At 41.1% G+C, this 16,961-nt stretch overlaps 1 protein-coding gene and 1 pseudogene across 1 annotated transcript in view; one reads left to right on the top strand and one right to left on the bottom strand.

The window, feature by feature from the left end:
• Window positions 1-16,961, bottom strand: part of OSTF1 (osteoclast stimulating factor 1) — a 59,962-nt gene that overhangs the window by 14,088 nt on the left and 28,913 nt on the right. Inside the window, exons 2-5 of the mRNA XM_032290893.1 lie at window positions 14,490-14,536; window positions 5,410-5,460; window positions 2,339-2,402; window positions 1,162-1,215 (exon numbers count right to left, since the gene is read on the bottom strand). Of these exons, the coding sequence (XP_032146784.1) occupies window positions 1,162-1,215; window positions 2,339-2,402; window positions 5,410-5,460; window positions 14,490-14,536 (216 nt within the window). The remainder of the gene's footprint in view (window positions 1-1,161; window positions 1,216-2,338; window positions 2,403-5,409; window positions 5,461-14,489; window positions 14,537-16,961) is intronic.
• On the top strand, window positions 14,981-16,447 carry LOC116559694 (annotated as a pseudogene).

The following is a 16,961-nucleotide window of genomic DNA, read 5'->3' on the forward strand; positions in this document are numbered from 1 at the left end:
TTAACAGAAAGTATTAACATCAATGTTTTTAATGATAGCTTAATGGGAAGAGCTCCCTACATGGGTACACTTAAGATATTTCTATTGTGTGTGTGTGTGTGTACACATACATACATATTATTTTTTCTTTGCGAAATTCTAAAAATTGGAAGCAAGCAGATACTATTCATATTCATATTTACAATGCATCTTCAGTTCTTATAAGAAAGGCTAAACAACCAAGTCAAAGCTGCTGCTCTTATATGCTAAACTATAACTATTAATTTAAAATCCTCAGGCTAATATCCCAAATGCCAGTTTCGTAGTTTTACTTTTTCACAATCCTAACCAATAATTTCCTTCTGTATATTCAGATTTCAAAAAAAAAATCTAAAAATGGAATGAAATAGAGCTCATTGAGACTTGACTAAAACTCCCCATTATCTACAGCAGGGTCTCTCAGCATCGGCCCTATTGGCATTTGGGGTTGATTTATTGTGGGGGTGCTCCTGTGTGCTGTACGATGTGTAGCAACAACCACTGTCTCTCCCCAAAAGGTGCCAGTAACATCCCTCCAGTCATGACAGTTAACATGTCTCCAGATATTGCCAAATATCCTCAGGGTTTGTGAAAGAGGAATCACCCTAGCTGAGGACTACTGATCTACAGAATAAAGCCCAAGACCAGGCTCATCGTTGTTTGGCCAAGGATCTTCCCCAGGTTCATCCCTATTGTTTATGCCCTCCCTGGCTAAATGCTCACCGCACCAACACTCTCCTAAACGCTGTACCCATCAGGCCCTTCCGCTCTCCTGCCCTCCAGTTACTCACCCTGGCCCCTACGGCCTGTTAAACACATTTCAATTGCTGTACTTATCATATCATATTTTATTATCTCTCCTTCCCCTGCCAGATATTGAGCTTTGGAAGTCACAGACTTTGATTTGCTTCTCCCTTCAAAAGTAATTTTTGACTGACATTTTATAATTAAAATCACACTTCTCTAATGTAATAGATGTTGGAATAGATTGTCTCCGGGGAAAGCAGGAATTTAACTGAGAAGGTGCAAAGGGAACTTTCTGGGATGGCAGAATGTTCCAGATCTTGATGCATTTGTCAAAACTAACTGAAATCTGTGCATTTTACTGTACTGCATACCTCAATCAAAAAGAATCACACCTACCTCTTTTTGCTGCTTCATGCAATGGATTGTCAATGGATTCTGCCTGCTCAGCCACTAGGTTGAAAATAAAAAGCGTTAACCCAATGCTGAATTGCCACACAAATGATTCACTGAAGCCACTCACTCACTACAGTCCCCTGCTTCAGGAATACCAGGGCCTTCAACACAGTTTCCATTACTTAACACAGATAAAAAGTAACAGAAAATCAAATAGATAGTTCTTGCATTAAATGAAGCTGAATTATGTGTTAAGGGAAACCAAGCCAAGCAATAAGGCAGTAACACAGTAATTAACTGGAAGTATAAACAAAAAGAAACAAACCTGCATACCTGAGTTAAATGCATACTTGATATTACTCAAGTATAATAAACAAAGTCACAAAAATGCAAAAGAAAGCTTTTGATGTTCATTTTTACATTTTGTAGATCACCTGCTTTAAAGATGCCTGAAAATAATTCTGATTCCCTTGTGTGTATTTGTGTTGGAGTAGATGGGGAGGGGGAATATTTTGCTTCCTGTATTCAGAAAGAACAATCAGCATAGCTACCTGCATCTTAGAGATGTATTCCCTGTTGTCCTAGAATCAGTAGGAAGTGTTATTAGGAAATGGAAGAAAAAGGATTAAAATTCAGGAGCCTTGTTTATCAATTCTGTGCTCTTTTGACTTTACTCTGCTGACATCTAAATAAGTGTTTTATCTGTTTTCCCACTTCCAGCTAGAAGCAGCTTCATGGCAGGAGCCGTGTCTCTCATTGCTCAAGCTCCCCAAACTGTCAACGATAAGCATTTAATGAACATCACTGCCCCGAACATGAATTAACAAGTTCGTGTTACTTCATCACAAAACAAAGGGCTAGTCTAAGAAATGATCTGCAAGATCGAGTTAATCAGCATTAAAAAAAAAATTGTTTTAAGAGTAGAAGAAAGTAAAACCATAACTGTTTCCTTGGAAACCTTGGGTTCTTTCAAGAATGCTATAAAGCATTCTCTTAGGCCATAGAGTCCGGCTCAAGCACATCTGGTGTTCATGGCCAGTTTATTAACAGGAGGCTCATGGAATGGAAAATTTCCTAGACTGACAATGACTTCATTGCCTTCTTAGCCACAGTGGCAAGCAGAAAAGCCTCAAGAACCAAAACATTCCAAGTGAAAGTAAAACCACTCAGTAACACTTACCATAGTTGCTTGGTATTAGTCCAGTCCTGCCTTTGGAGGTGCCTTTCCACCAATTGGTATCGCTCTGGTGAAAGAAGAGTTAAATTAAGTGGTATTAAATCCAGACAGCATTCATTCACTTTGCAAATTATTTGGCTCCTAAGGAGTACCTGTTCTACAAAATGTCCACCAGCCCTACCGATACTACCAAGCTTCCTCATACCCTAGCTATGGGCGGCCATCTCCCTTGACACTAAATTACAAATAAACATGCTTCCACCTGCAACAAACGGAATATGCTTCATCACAGACTCTCAACAACCAGACAAATCAGAAATAATATGAAACAGAAAGAAAAAAGTTACACTACTTTCAACTAGCTATATGATTTTGTGTCCAGAATTTCATTTCTCTTAGCTTTGAGATAATATTTTTATGGGGGAAGGAAGTTCTAAAGATCTCTTTATATTATCTTCATTTTGGGGGTAACTTTTTATTACAGAAAAATTTAAACCTATTAAAAAGTAGAAAGAACAATGTAATGACCTTATATGTATATATATATATCAGTTTCCCAACTGCACAAATCATTTATTAATGGCCAATATTATTTCATATATCGCCCCACAACCACCCTCCCCTCCTAGATTATTTTGAAATAAATTCTAGACATTTCATCTGTAAACATTTCAGTATGTATCTCTGAAAGACACATACTTTTTGAAAGACAATTATGCCATTATCACAGCTTAAAAGTTTTTTTCCAACAATAATTCCTTAATATCAAATATCTAAGTCAATACTCAAATTTCCCAACAGCTCCATAATTTGGGATTCAAGTAAGGGCTATACAATATGACTGATTTGTCTTTTAAGTATCTTTTAATCTATAGGTTCTCTCTCCACTCTTTTTTATCTCTTACAATAGATTTGTTGAAAAATGAGTTGTTCTGTAGTTGAAACCTCCATGGATTTTGCATGCTGCAGCCTGTGTTATCATTAAACATGTTCCTCTGTTTCCTGTATTGCCTGTAAGTTGGTCATTCGTTCTAGAGGTTTACTTAGATTCAGCTTCGATTTTTTTTGGGCAAGGCCATTTCCTAGGCAGTATTGATTTCTTCCATTGGGAAACGCGTACTGTCTAGTCGGCTTCTTTTTGCAATGTTAGTACCCCTTGATAATCATTGTCTAGATCCACTATTTCCTAGGGGCTGCAAGATGGTGGCATTCTAATTCTATTATTCCTTCTTCATTGAAATAATCTGAATACCTCTTTAAACAAAAACTTTCCCTCATCAACTCTCAGGTTGCCCGGATAAGAAATTCATAAAGAAAACACAATAAATGGTGATTCTTTTCCTTAACAGTTGTCAGAATAAAAACTTGGTTTCCGGCCGGGCACGGTGGCTCAAGCCTGTAATCCCAGCACTTTGGGAGGCCGAGGCGGGTGGATCACGAGGTCAAGAGATCGAGACCATCCTGGTCAATATGGTGAAACCCCGTCTCTACCAAAAATACAAAAAATTAGCTGGGCATGGTGGTGCGTGCCTGTAATCCCAGCTACTCAGGAGGCTGAGGCAGGAGAATTGCCTGAACCCAGGAGGCGGAGGTTGCGGTGAGCCGAGATCGTGCCATTGCACTCCAGCCTGGGTAACATGAGTGAAACTCCGTCTCAAAAAAAAAAAAAAAAAAAAAAAACTTGGTTTCCTAGCATTCTCTCATGCTGACCAATGAGATGTGTTCAGAAGTAACATTAGGAACTCATAAATGTAAATGTATTTAATGTGCTTCAATTCTTGGAAGTTGTTGCTCTAACTGATGCTCAAATTGTCCTATCTTTGGCCAATAGGAATCTCTTCAAGTTAATTCCCAAGTCCTTTCAATGTGACTCTACTGTCTTTGGGAACTTCCTTGTTTTCTAGTCAGAGGATGTTCTGGGTTTATCTTGTACCTCTGCTACCCCGGCTTGGTACCAGCCATTTCTCAAAGAATCCTATTCATTTCAGTGGAAAATAACATATTATTATGGGGTTGGACATTTTTCCTAGGCCCTTTCAAAGAACACAGCAGGGAATATTTTTGTTTTATTTTAGATAAAAAATACAACGTGATCATTCCAATTCAGATGAGGGAATACAGAGTTTTTCTTAAACTGTCATTAATCTTACATCTGTGTATCCTTTCTACCATGCTGAAAATCCATTAGCAACATCACTGACCTAATGACTCATTTGCTCTAAACCACAATACACATGCAACAATCTCAGAATTAGCATTACCAACATTTCCCTAACAAGAGCATGACTTAAAACAATTTACTTTTTTTGGCCAGTTATTTTTGTCCTTCATATATATTTTTTTTTCATATGTATCTATGTCCTTCATATATATCCATATTCTACTATGGATGTTCAGTCAAATTGCTGAGTTTTAAACTTGGAATATTTCCTCTCTGTGTGGTTATGCCAATTACTAGGGTACAATTAAGTTCATTTGATTCATTCTGCTTTTAATTTTTAGGGATTGCTTTTTACTTCAATTTTTAACTATGTCATTTTGAACTATATCAGTTCAAAGTCAAATTCACAAAACAAATACAATTTTCTAAAAAGTTTATCTTTCATCCATGTTCATTCTACCCTATTTCCCTCCCTCCACCTAGAGAAAGGATCTTTACTCTTCATAAAATAAAACTAAATTTTACTTCATAAGTCATCAGATGTGTGTGTGTGTACATACACTCTCACCCTTTAGAAGAGTGAGGATACACTATCTACATTTTTTCACTTTTGTTTTTTTTTAACTTAAATTACTTCATAATAGCATATAGAGATGTTCCCCATTTCTTTCTATAGCTGCATAATACTCCATTTGTGGACAGACCAAAGCTTATTCAACTCTTTTCCTATTGATGGAAATAACGACCATTTTCAATCTTATGATACTGTCAATTGTGCTAAAATGAAAAGACTTGTACATATGTATTTTTATGTAAATATACGTTTAAATAACTTACAGTGTTATAGCTACATAAAACAGTCTTACAAATCTTTAGTTTATATGTGGTATTACAAGATGTTATCTGGGCTTACCATGTCAGTAATGTAGATAATATCACCTTCCTCAAAGTATAATTCATCTGGCTAGAAGAAAAAAAAAGTTTGATTCCATGTGACTTTTCATGAATTAGAATATAATGATTTAAATACATAGATTCAAAATTCTATCATATTCTAATAAACAATGTGGTTTTATACACTTAAATAAGCACATAAGCCATATAATTAAACACTACTGAAAAATTAATACATGAATAGATGGCTGAGTTTTTTTCCCATGAACTTCGAAGAAGTACATATATAAATTCCCCACACACATCTTACACTCTTCTACAACCAAAGCAAGACATTTGTATATCAAAATAGAATATTAATAAAACTTCTTCCTTGCAGAAATTCTAAAAGATGATATATACGTTTTCATAAAAAGATAAAGGTCTAGAATTAAAACCATAAAAAACAGCCAGAAGCTTGGTTTTCTCTTAAACAAGGCCTCAGCCCTTGAACACTTTAATATCAACATCTGCTATCCACTTATTTTGAGAAAATCATTATCCTAGCTCTTCATGTTCAGAGAGAATGAACATTTTCTGTATGAGAAAAATTAATATGCAATTCAACCATTAATCAGGCCAAAGAGCTAAAAGATATGAATCAGTAACTCAGCCAGTCCAGAAACCCCAAGCAACTCTGAGGGGTTGGCTAATTACACACACCATATGTGCTCTGGCCTGTACCAACCAAATGTTCTAAAAACTTTCTGAATAAAGACACACATGTTAGACATCTTTTCCCCATCAGTTGATAACACCATGACTTTATAAGTAAGTAGGGTGACGCCTACTGAGAGCAAAGTTCAGATATTGGGAAATGTTTACAATATCATGGTAGACGAAAAACATAGGGCACTAAATTTCACGTGATAAGAACGCAATTTGCATGAAATATACATAGAAAAATTTCCAGATTCTCTGTCATGACCGTGTGTTGCTTTCATAGTTTTGGTGGGAAAAATACTGTTAAAGGGTTTGATATTTCTAATTATAATTACTATTCCATACAAATTAAAATTATGCTAAGGAAACAAGTTATTTCATCCAGCCAGGGGTGGTGGCTCACACCTGTAATTCCAGAACTTTGGGAGGCCAAGGTGGGCAGATCACTTGAGGACAGGAGTTCAAGACCAGCCTGGCCAACATGGTGAAATCCCGTCTCTACTAAAAACACAAAAAAAAAATTTTCCAGGCATGGTGGTGCACACTCATAATCCCAGCTACTCAGGAGTCTGAGACGTAAGAATCGCTTGAACCTGGGAGGCAGAGGTTGCAGTGAGCTGAAATCGCACCACTACACTCCAGCCACCTGAGTGAGAGAGAGAGAGAGAGACTCTGTCTCAAAAAAAATTGTTAATAAATAAAATTAAAAATAAAATAAATATTTCATCCACTCAATTTTTCTATTTGTTTACCTCCTTTCAGTAGCAGACCAGGGCAGTAAATATGATTCTGCATTAGTAATTTATTTAGTTGTGAAGCTGATCTACACTCTTATTATAACTATTTCTCCATGAATCTAAACGAAGACTATAACAGCCATAACATGCTTTAAGCAACCATAATACGTGAATATTTAGATGTATTATGCATTCAAATCTAAAAATTAGCAAATGATGATTAATGATGCCCCCAAATGGCTTAGTAACTTCCTGAAACATATATTACATTTATACTTTGATTTGCACAGACTAGTCTTACACATAGCACACACTATGGAAAATTAGCTATATGTACTAGACCTTGTGACACACCTTTTGATATCATTTTATTTTTATTTTTGTTGCTTGAATTAGGGAGCAAAAAGAAATTAATGACCACTAATATTCTCTGAAATCTATTTCTAATATGTTCTGATGATCAATGACCAATATCACTACCAATATGTAACAGATATGGAAAGTGACTAGGTAAACAAACTATTTTCTTCAGTATTTATTTGATGCAAACTGGATCACTCCCAGAGAAGCCAGAAAGAGGATTCTCTCCCCACTACAGCATCCCAGCAGGACTCAGCAGCCACCCCCAACTAACATTAAGGTCGGCCTTTGCTGGCAGTTTTAACATCTGACTCTCTCTCTCTCTTTTAGATGGTGCTAAGGCCTTAGAGGGGAGAATGAAGGAAGAAGACTATAAGAAAAACAGGATATGTGGGCTGCAACATTTTCCTGCGGTGACTTTTCATTTCCTGGAATTTAAAAGAGTTCAATTGCTTGAAGAGGTCTGTCCCATCCTTGAGCTGTCCTGGGCTATTCTTACTGAGTACATCTCCCAAAGTTAATCTCACTCAGTTATGTCTTACAATGAATCCTCCTCAGTCAGTGCTCTCAGGAAGTTAAGAAGTCATCTTTCCCTACAGTTTTACCTTCCTTCTAAAATCAGGAAAGTCAAATCTCCCTAAATGTCCACATTTAATAAAATCACTCACCCTTTAATCAAACAAACAAACAAAACACATTATGAAAAAGTACCAAACAAATAGCTTTTAAAAACAAAGCTCACACACAAAACCATGGTAATGAGTCTTTCTTATAAAAATAAGCAATGAAGTCGGGGGAATAGGGAGTAGCTATTTAATGGATACAGGGTTAATTTGTGGGATGATGAAAATGTTTTAGAACTAGACAGAGGTAATGAACTGTGAATGTACTAAACACCACTGAATGATACACTTTAAAATGGTTAATTATGAAATAAGCCAGGACCAAAAAGACAAACATCACATGTTCTCACTTATTTGTGAGATCTAAAAATCAAAACAATTGAACTCATGGGCACAGAGAGTAGAAGTATGGCTATCAGAGGCTGGGAAGGGTAATGGGCAAACTTAGGGAAAGATGGTGACGGTTAATGTGTACAAAAAGATATTTAGAAAGAAATAATAAGACCTATTATTTGATAGCACATCAGGATAGTCAACATTAATCATACATTTTAAAATAACTAAAAGAGTATAATTGGATTGTTTGTAACACAAAGGATGAATGCTTAAGGGGATGGATACTTAACATACCATCACGTGATTATTCCACATGGCATGCCTATATCAAAACATCTCTTGTACCCCATAAATACATATATCTTCTACGTACTCACAGAAATTAAAAATTTTTTAAATGGTTAATTTTGTTATGTGAATTTTACCTCAATTTTTAAAAAAATGTGATAAAGCCCAAAATAGTTAAAACTCTTAATGTCTTTTAAGTAATTCTTGTCCTCTGTGGTTTGGTAAAGTGCATCATTTGAGAAAGACCACTCAGTGCAGTCACTTCGATACCTCTCAGTGCTATTTCGGTTTTTGAATTAATGGTTGTCGTTCAATAGTGGTGTCTGCCACAAGCCACCCATTAGATCAGACTTGTTTTTCAACTGTGGCAACGAGAACAGGCAGTCCATTTCAGTCTGGCAAAAAATGACCTCATTTTTTCATCCTGAGAAATTATAGTAGACATTTATTCTTTTACTCCATAGCTCCCAGACACAGAATGCCACTACTCATAAAATGTCTTCTTCCAAACAAACTAGGGACACGTTTTCCTAATCTAGCTAAGTGGGTAGTCTACCAAATTCTTCATCGTATTGGTGGCAGTACAAACAACAAGGTAATTTCATGATTTTTAAGAACAGATTTCACCTGCAATATTCACATTTTCCATTAAGAAACCACTAGCAGGATACCTGATGTAAATTGTTCAATGAGCATCTACTTTTAAATTCCTAGTATCATATTTAGGGAACAGAAATGGGAAAACAGTAACATAATGAAGTATGCACTGCTCTATTGCCAGATTGTTCTTTGGTTTTTAACTGCATTCCTCCTTTCCTCTCTCCTTGAAGAACAAGGTATCAGAATAAGTAAGCTGTTGTTCACTGGGATGTTACAGCAAAAAGTACACACTTGGTAACATATATTCCTATTCCCATTCCATGTATTCTTGGTAACACGTAATTCCCAAGGCATTAATTTTGTTGGTTTATGCAAATACATATTTTATGAAAAGTTTAGAAAAACTGATATACTTTTAAAATTTTTCTGATTTGTCTGTCGGAAGCCCCCAAAATTAATAGAAAGAGAAAACAAATTCTCCACGGATGTTTTTATTTAACACTTTATAGTATGTATATGTGCCATGTACTGTTCTGGGCATTTAGAAATATTAACTAATTTGTTCCTCACCCAGAACACTATGAAGTGGGTGCTATTCTTATCATCATGTTATAGATGAGAAACCTGTCCAAGGCCACAGAGCAGGTACATGGTAGAACCTGGACTTGAACTATAAGTCAGATTACAGAGTCCCTGCTCTTACCCACCACCTACACTTTCTCTCATACAAAAGCAGCAAGCATAGCCATTACTGGCCATCACAGTGTCATGACCAGCTTAAAAGCTGGTCGCCTTGGAAAATATTTGTCTCTATCCACTCCCAAGTCCCCCACCCCCATAGTGCAGTACAACAAAACCAATGGCAGCATATTTTACTTGCAAAGTATACTTGACCTCATTTGGTCCTCACAACTCACTAGGCTTGGCTGGGTCATGGATATAATCTGCATTTCACAACCAGGGCTAGAGAAGTTAAAGAGTCTGCTACAAATCAGAGTGAGTGGCAGGGCTGGGCTCCTACCTCAGCTCTTAGATTCCCACCCTCCTTTCTCCACACATGGCCCTATTAACCTAGTACAGCCCAGCAAACTTTACATGACAGAGCAGAGTCCTGCTGGTTTCCCTTTAGAAATCAATGTACCTCCAGCACACAGGAAATTCTGTTCTCTCCCCATCAGTCTGTCTTGACACTCGTCAATCCAGTCCAGCCAGGTCTGTGGTTGACACTTTATTGAAAGGAGCTGGGTGAGAAGAAAAAACCAAATGGGGCTGGGTGGTGCCAAGACGCCCCTGCCTTTAAGCAAGACAGATGAGAAATGGGTTGGCAGGAAGAACCGGGAGCTGCCTAGTGTTCTTCCTATTCAGTGGATCCCAAGACCAGGATTGGGTATTGCTGTCCCCATCTCCTGAGGGTGGGACAGGAGCTTAAAACTGGACCCAGGCCTGCCAGGGGGACTGCCATCGATGTTCCTCAGAGCCCACCTCAGCCTTTAAATATTGCCTGGTCCCAATGACTTCAAGGAGGCCAGGTCAGTTTGGGATGTGCTGTGGTATATCTGTCTCTCCAGAGAAGACGGCTGCTGGTCAGAGGGGAGAAAGACCAAACAGCTTCCAACAGAAATTCTCTTTCAGAAAAAGAAGGTAAGACCAACCTAGCTCTGGAATGAGATTCAAAATTTAACAATGGGCATGACATAGGCACTTAACCAGACAGGAAGGCCCGTGAGAGCTGGAGGCTGCCTGCTGTGCCAGACGCTACCTGCTTCATACCTGGATTGAAAGGAGCTGAAAAGGGGAGAAATTTGGAGGCAACAGGGCTTGAGGTGGTCATTACTCATTGTAGCCTACAATCCTGGGGACTAAAAATATTTAAAAATGCAACATTTTAAATATAGTGTATTTTTTAAAGCCTAATGAAATAAATGTATATTCGCCTGTATATTCTAAAATAACTAAGATTTCTTTTAAAGCAGTAGAGAAACTCCATCTTGGAGGAGAATTGGAAGTAAATAAATCAATACACACCCCATCAAAAATGTCTATTAAATGTCTATTAATACAGTAACTACTATTCCTTAGATAGTAACAATTACTCCTTAATAGTAACAGCAGTTTCACAAAATTCAGCTCATTTAATTCTCACTAAAACCCTGCGGGACTATTATTATCCTCAATTTACGGATGAGAACACTGTGACAGAGAGGTTTGGTAATTTCCTTTAAGTCACACAGCTGCTCAAGAGGCGGAGCTGGTCCTGAACACTAGTGCGAGCTCTGAACCCCGTGCTGCCCTGCTTCCTCAGATGCTGTGCCCGTGAGCAGGACTGAAACACCAAGTGTGGAAGTTCAGAGGCAGAAGAGGCGGTCCCCCTCCAGCTGGACTGGTCAGAGAAGTCTTTACAGAAGAGGGGGTATTTAATGTGATCTTGGAAGGGACAGGGCCATGGGTCTAGAAGGTGCTGAGCCATAGGTTCTACTGCGAGCCACATCTAGGCGGGATGGTTCAAGAAGGGGAAGGAGCAGAGCACACTGGGTCTGGAATAGGGGCTGGACTATACAGGATGACTTTTCTAGTCAAATAAAAGGTTGAAGCAGCGGGTGGAAGCAAAGCCACCTTTGAGGAACACCAATCTAGTCCAGACTACAGATGGAATGGAGGAGCTAAGTCTGTAGGTGAGAAGTAAGGAAAGTCACAACCAGGTCATGAGGAAGCAAAGGGGAAGGGGGAGGTCGGTGAGAAAGGACAGAGGTGGGGCCAACAATGCACGCGTGGGGAGAGAGGAGATACAGTCAGGAGTCACCTACAGTCTCAAAACAAAGTAAATTCAGGTCCCATTCTAGAATCGAGGAGGCAGCAGAGAATGGTCTATTCACTGAGTGTCCCAGGCTGGCATCTGACCACCCATCCGCTCCCCCACTCTTATCCCCCTCAGGATCACATAACCAACTGATAAGGACAAGCAGAGGCAAGAAAGACGGCACTCCTTGCAAGCAGGGCTTAAAGACAATAGCCCTGGATCTCACACTTCCCTGTTAGGGGGCTCTTTGTGCCCTCTCCCTACCACAAATTCTTGTTAGAGTCTGAACCCCCAGTACAGATGCCCCTGACATATGATGATTCAAGTTAACAATTTTTCAACTTTACAACGGGCTTATCAGGGTATTAAATGCATTTTTTGACTTAGGGATTTTTTTGTCTTACAATGAGTTAATTGGGTTCATCATCAGCTGAGAATCGGTACTTCCAAATATGACTGTATTTGGAGATAAGGACTTTAAAGAGTTAATTAAGTTAAAACGAGGTCTTTAGGGTGAGCCCTAATCCAATGACTCGCATCTTTGTAAGAAGAGGAGAGGAAAACACAGACATAAGGGGGAAAGACCATGAGAAGACGCAGAGAGAAGTCAGGCATCTACAAGCCAGGGAGTGAGGCCTCAGAAGAAACCAACCCTGCCGACATCTTGATCTCAGACTTCTAGCTTCTGGACTTGTGAGAAAATGAATTTCCTTTGGTTAAGCCACCCAGTCTGTAGAACTTTGTTGTGGCAAGCTCAGTAAATTAACACTACCCATTTCCAATCCCTCACCAACACAGGCGAGTAGTCAGTGGACTCTCTTGGTGAGAAGAATAAAAACCCCACCTTTCTTGTTCCAGAAACATTTCATGTACAAAGTCTTGGGAGAACTGTCTGAATATGCACACCTCTATATTAGTCTATTAGTGGCTACCATATGCTGGCGCTCACCAGATGATAGGCCTTCAATATTCACCCCACTCCATGCTCACGGCAGGGTTCCACTGCAGAATGGTATCCCCGTTTTCACATGAGGAATGAATGGCCATGAGGTAAGAAAATTCACACAATAAGTAAATGACAGATTTGGGATTTGAACATAGGCCCTGGCCTGATGGCAGTGAATTGATGTTCAGTGTCACTTGTTCTGTGTGACCTTCTGAGTTGCCTCTAACTTTGGGGAGAGCAGGGTTTGGGGAAACCCCAGATGAAGCTGGCAGCAAGCTGACTTCCCACAGAGCGAAAGCTCTGGTCCCTAGCATATAAGAGAGAAAAGCCAATGATAGCAGGTTTCCCCTTGATATGGTTTTGCTGTGTCCCCACCTAAATCTCACCTTGAATTGTAGCTCCCATAATCCCCACGTGTTGTCGGAGGGACCTGGCGGGAGATAACTGAATCATGGGGGCAGTTTCCCCCATACTGTTGTGGTAGTAAATAAGTCTCACAAGATGTGTCGATTTTATAAGGGGTTTCCCCTTTCACTTAGTTCTCATTCTCTCGTCTGCGGCCATGTAAGATGTGCCTTTCACCTTCTGCCATGACTGTGAGGCCTTCCCAGCCATGTGCAACTATGAGTCCATTAAACTTCTTTTTCCTCTATAAATTACCCAGTTTTAGTATCTTTATCAGCAGTGTGAAAACAGACTAAAACACTCCTCCCCAAGAAACCTTGGTTTCCTTCCTCTGCCTCCTGTCTGGACTCCTTGCTTCACTATCTAGTCACTTCCACTCACCTCCAATCTTACCTAGAGCAAAATCCAAATGAGATCCACAGGCCCTACACGCTCCGCCTTTCCAATCCACCCCAACTGTCTGAAGCAGTCTCTCACCACCCTCTCTTGTGTTTGCAACTTTCGAAGCTACGCTGTCTTCCCTGCATTTTCCTTTCAAGCATCCACCAAGGATGCCGTTTGCACTTGTTGCTCCCTCACTTCCTTCAGGTCTCTCCCCAGAGGCCACCTCTCTGGAAAGGCCATCTCTGAACACGCTTTCGAAGACAGCACTCTTTTCTCCACTAACTTCTTTGCCCCTCACCCTCCTTATTTTTCTCGAGAGTACTTAGCCCCTGACAGTCACATTTATTGGTCTACTTACTGTCTGTCTCTCTCCACTGGATGCAAGCTCTATAAGACTGTCCTTTCTGTCCTTCTGCACTAGTCCCAAGGCCTGGACCAGTATCTGGCATATAATAGGCACTTAATAAACCACAGATAAATGGATGGATACCAGAAACTATAATAATGGGAAATGCACACTGCAGAGAAATAAACAATTGTTCTAGAAGGTTAGCAGTAGGTACCATTACGAGCTATTTTGAGGTAGGGGGTCAAGGGGAGAATGCAGGAAGGTTTGCATGAGATTCAGAAGAAGGATGACTAAGACAAGGCTGCTGTGCTTCACATGCGAGTCACGTGTCAATCTGAAAGCAGTTGGTGTCACCATGTGGGAAGAAGCTTTACAGAATGGACATGACTTCAAGGTGCAGAAGACATGCAAATCAGCCTGGGGCTTAACTTAAACAGCTCTGGACCCAACAACTATCCCTGAGAATTACCTAGGTTTATCAAAGAAAAGCAAACCATTCATACCAGAGGAAGTGTCTAAATGAAATTATCTTGTTTTTCTGTCAATTTTAAAGTAAAAAACTGAATACTTACAGTTCTGGGTTCAAACGTATACAGCGCTCTGAAGACTTTAACTTGCCCTAAAAAAAGGAAGAAAAAACAACAACTGAATTTTTCATTCCTGAATTTGCTTTTAATAATAGCATTAACCATTATGGCCTTCAGAATTCTCTAAATAAAAACTCATAGTCAAACAGAGGATACTAGAGGCTGGAAAGGGAAGAGAGAAGGGAAGGATAGGGAGAGATTTGCTAAAGGATACAAAATCACACCTAGGTAGGAGAAATAAGTTCCAGTGTTCTACACCACCGTAAGATGGCCATAGTTAACAATTATTATATAGTTCAAAGAGCTAGCAAGAAGATATTAAAATTACCAATACAAATAAATAACAAATGTTTAAGATGACGAATATGCTAATTACCCTGATCTGATCACTACACATTGTATGTATCAAAACATCAGTATGTAACGCATGAATATGTACAATTATCTGTTAATTAAAAAATAAACTTTAATGCCCAAAAGAAACACCTTATGTGAACAGCCTCAACACATCAGCGCAGCGCTACAGCCCCTATGTGATGCAGGCTGCTGCCAAGGCAGACCTGCTTGCCATTGTCAAAGTGCCAGCCAAAAGCATACCTCAATGACTTGACGGCACTGGAGCCCGGTTGCTCCCCGAGGCTATCACGAACCCCCCATTGGCATCCTATGCTACTGTGACACCCAGCACTTTAGCCCACCACCAGGCCCAGGGTCTGGCCCACCAGCAGGCCCTGCAGCATGCATAGACACTGGCCCATGCCCCTCCCCAGATGTTGCAGCACCCTCAGCGTATCCCACCACCCCAGGTACTGTGCCACCCTCAGAGCCTCCAGCAGTCTCAGGGCCTGGGCCACCCTCAGCCCATGGCCCAAACCCAGGGCTTAGTCCACCTTCAGGCCCTGGCTCACCAGTGTCTCCAGCACCCTCACAATCCCTTGCTGCATGGAGGCCAGAAGATGCCAGACTCAGATGCCCCCACCGAATGTGACCATGTCTACCTCAACCATCCTCCTTTCAATGGTGGCCACCCTGCAGCACAGCTAGCCCCTGGTCCTGAGTAGCATCATGCACCAGATCAACCAGTTTTGCCAAATGAGGGCCAGCGTCAGCACTACCTCAGTGTGTGAGGGCCAGATCACCAACCCCAGCCCCATTAGTTGCAGTCTGCTTATCAATGCAAGCACCCGGGTGTCAACCCACAGTGTCCCCACACCAATGCCTTCATGTGTGGTCAATGGAGCACACCCATGTGGCCACCGCCACATTGCCTGCTGCAGGTCCTGTCAACCTGCCTGCAGGCATCTCTCGCGCCCCCAGTGGCTACCCTAGCAACCTCAAGCTAGTTACCTAGAACTAGTACCAGCTGGCCACCTACAACAGATGTGCAGTGAGGCTGGTGGTATGCCAGCCCCTGGCCTGACAGGCAAGCATGTGGCAGGATGCGAGCTGGCAGGGCCTGGCTTTGTGGGCAAGGCCCCTGCCTACCTGCAGGAACTCTGCCTGGCACAGTCCTTCCATCTGAAGCCATCCCTGGAAAAGTCAACCCCATCCCCAGCAGTCAACAGCCTGGCAACCCCACCAGCCTACCCCAGTGGTCACTACTTCCAACCCCTGTGGAACAACATTCTGCCCACTCCCAATAGCGACAGCTCGGGGCCTCAGGACCTTGCCATGTCATTCCACGGTGGGCAGCCCACAGGTATACCCCTCAACTGTGTGGCAGCTCCTGGGGCCCACTACCGAGCAGGGACCGGGGCAGTCCAGTGGCAAGCCAGAACAGCTCGATGCAAAGCAGATTACCTAAGTGGGGATTTCCAACAGGCCTGCTTCCAAGAACACAGCCTGGCCATATTGAGCAAGGCCCATCGAGCCCTGGCAACCGAGCCCCCAATCCCACAGATAGTCTAAGTCTTCCTATTCAGCACCAGGGTATAGATAGGTAGCCCTGGTGCCCTCCACATGCAACACATCATATGTCACCCACCTAGGTTTAGCCTTTTCAGTAACTGGATAGTTTCAAAGTTTCACCACTCCAGTGTGATGATTCTCAGATGTCTAAGAAAGGGAATTTGGTGGGATCTAACTGGGGGTAGATGGTGTCTTCTCATCCTCCCCTTCAACAACTTTTGGTTTTATGTTACGACCTAAGCCCAAGCCCAGGCTTTTCTCTCCACTGACTGCCTGTCAGCTAGTCTCTCCACCTTGGCCATTTCCAGCCAGCTCCCACCCATCTTGTTTTGAACCTCTGCCTGTTTCTCTTAGGACGACTGAGGTGTGGGCAGAGGGAATGCCCTAGCTGAGACAGTATAGGTGCTCAGGCCCCTAAGCCAGGCCTCTACCTGTTGCTGTCCCCGTCCCTCTCCACCCAGGATTAAGAAGCAAGATTTCCCAAGTGCTCTGGAAGCCAATTCCTTATTCGCCCAAAGATCTCAAATCAAAGCTGACCTAGTCTTCACA

Source organism: Sapajus apella, unplaced genomic scaffold (genome assembly GCF_009761245.1).
Source record: "Sapajus apella isolate SASKATOON/1434 unplaced genomic scaffold, GSC_monkey_1.0 scaffold24, whole genome shotgun sequence".
Classification (NCBI taxonomy): domain Eukaryota; kingdom Metazoa; phylum Chordata; class Mammalia; order Primates; family Cebidae; genus Sapajus; species Sapajus apella.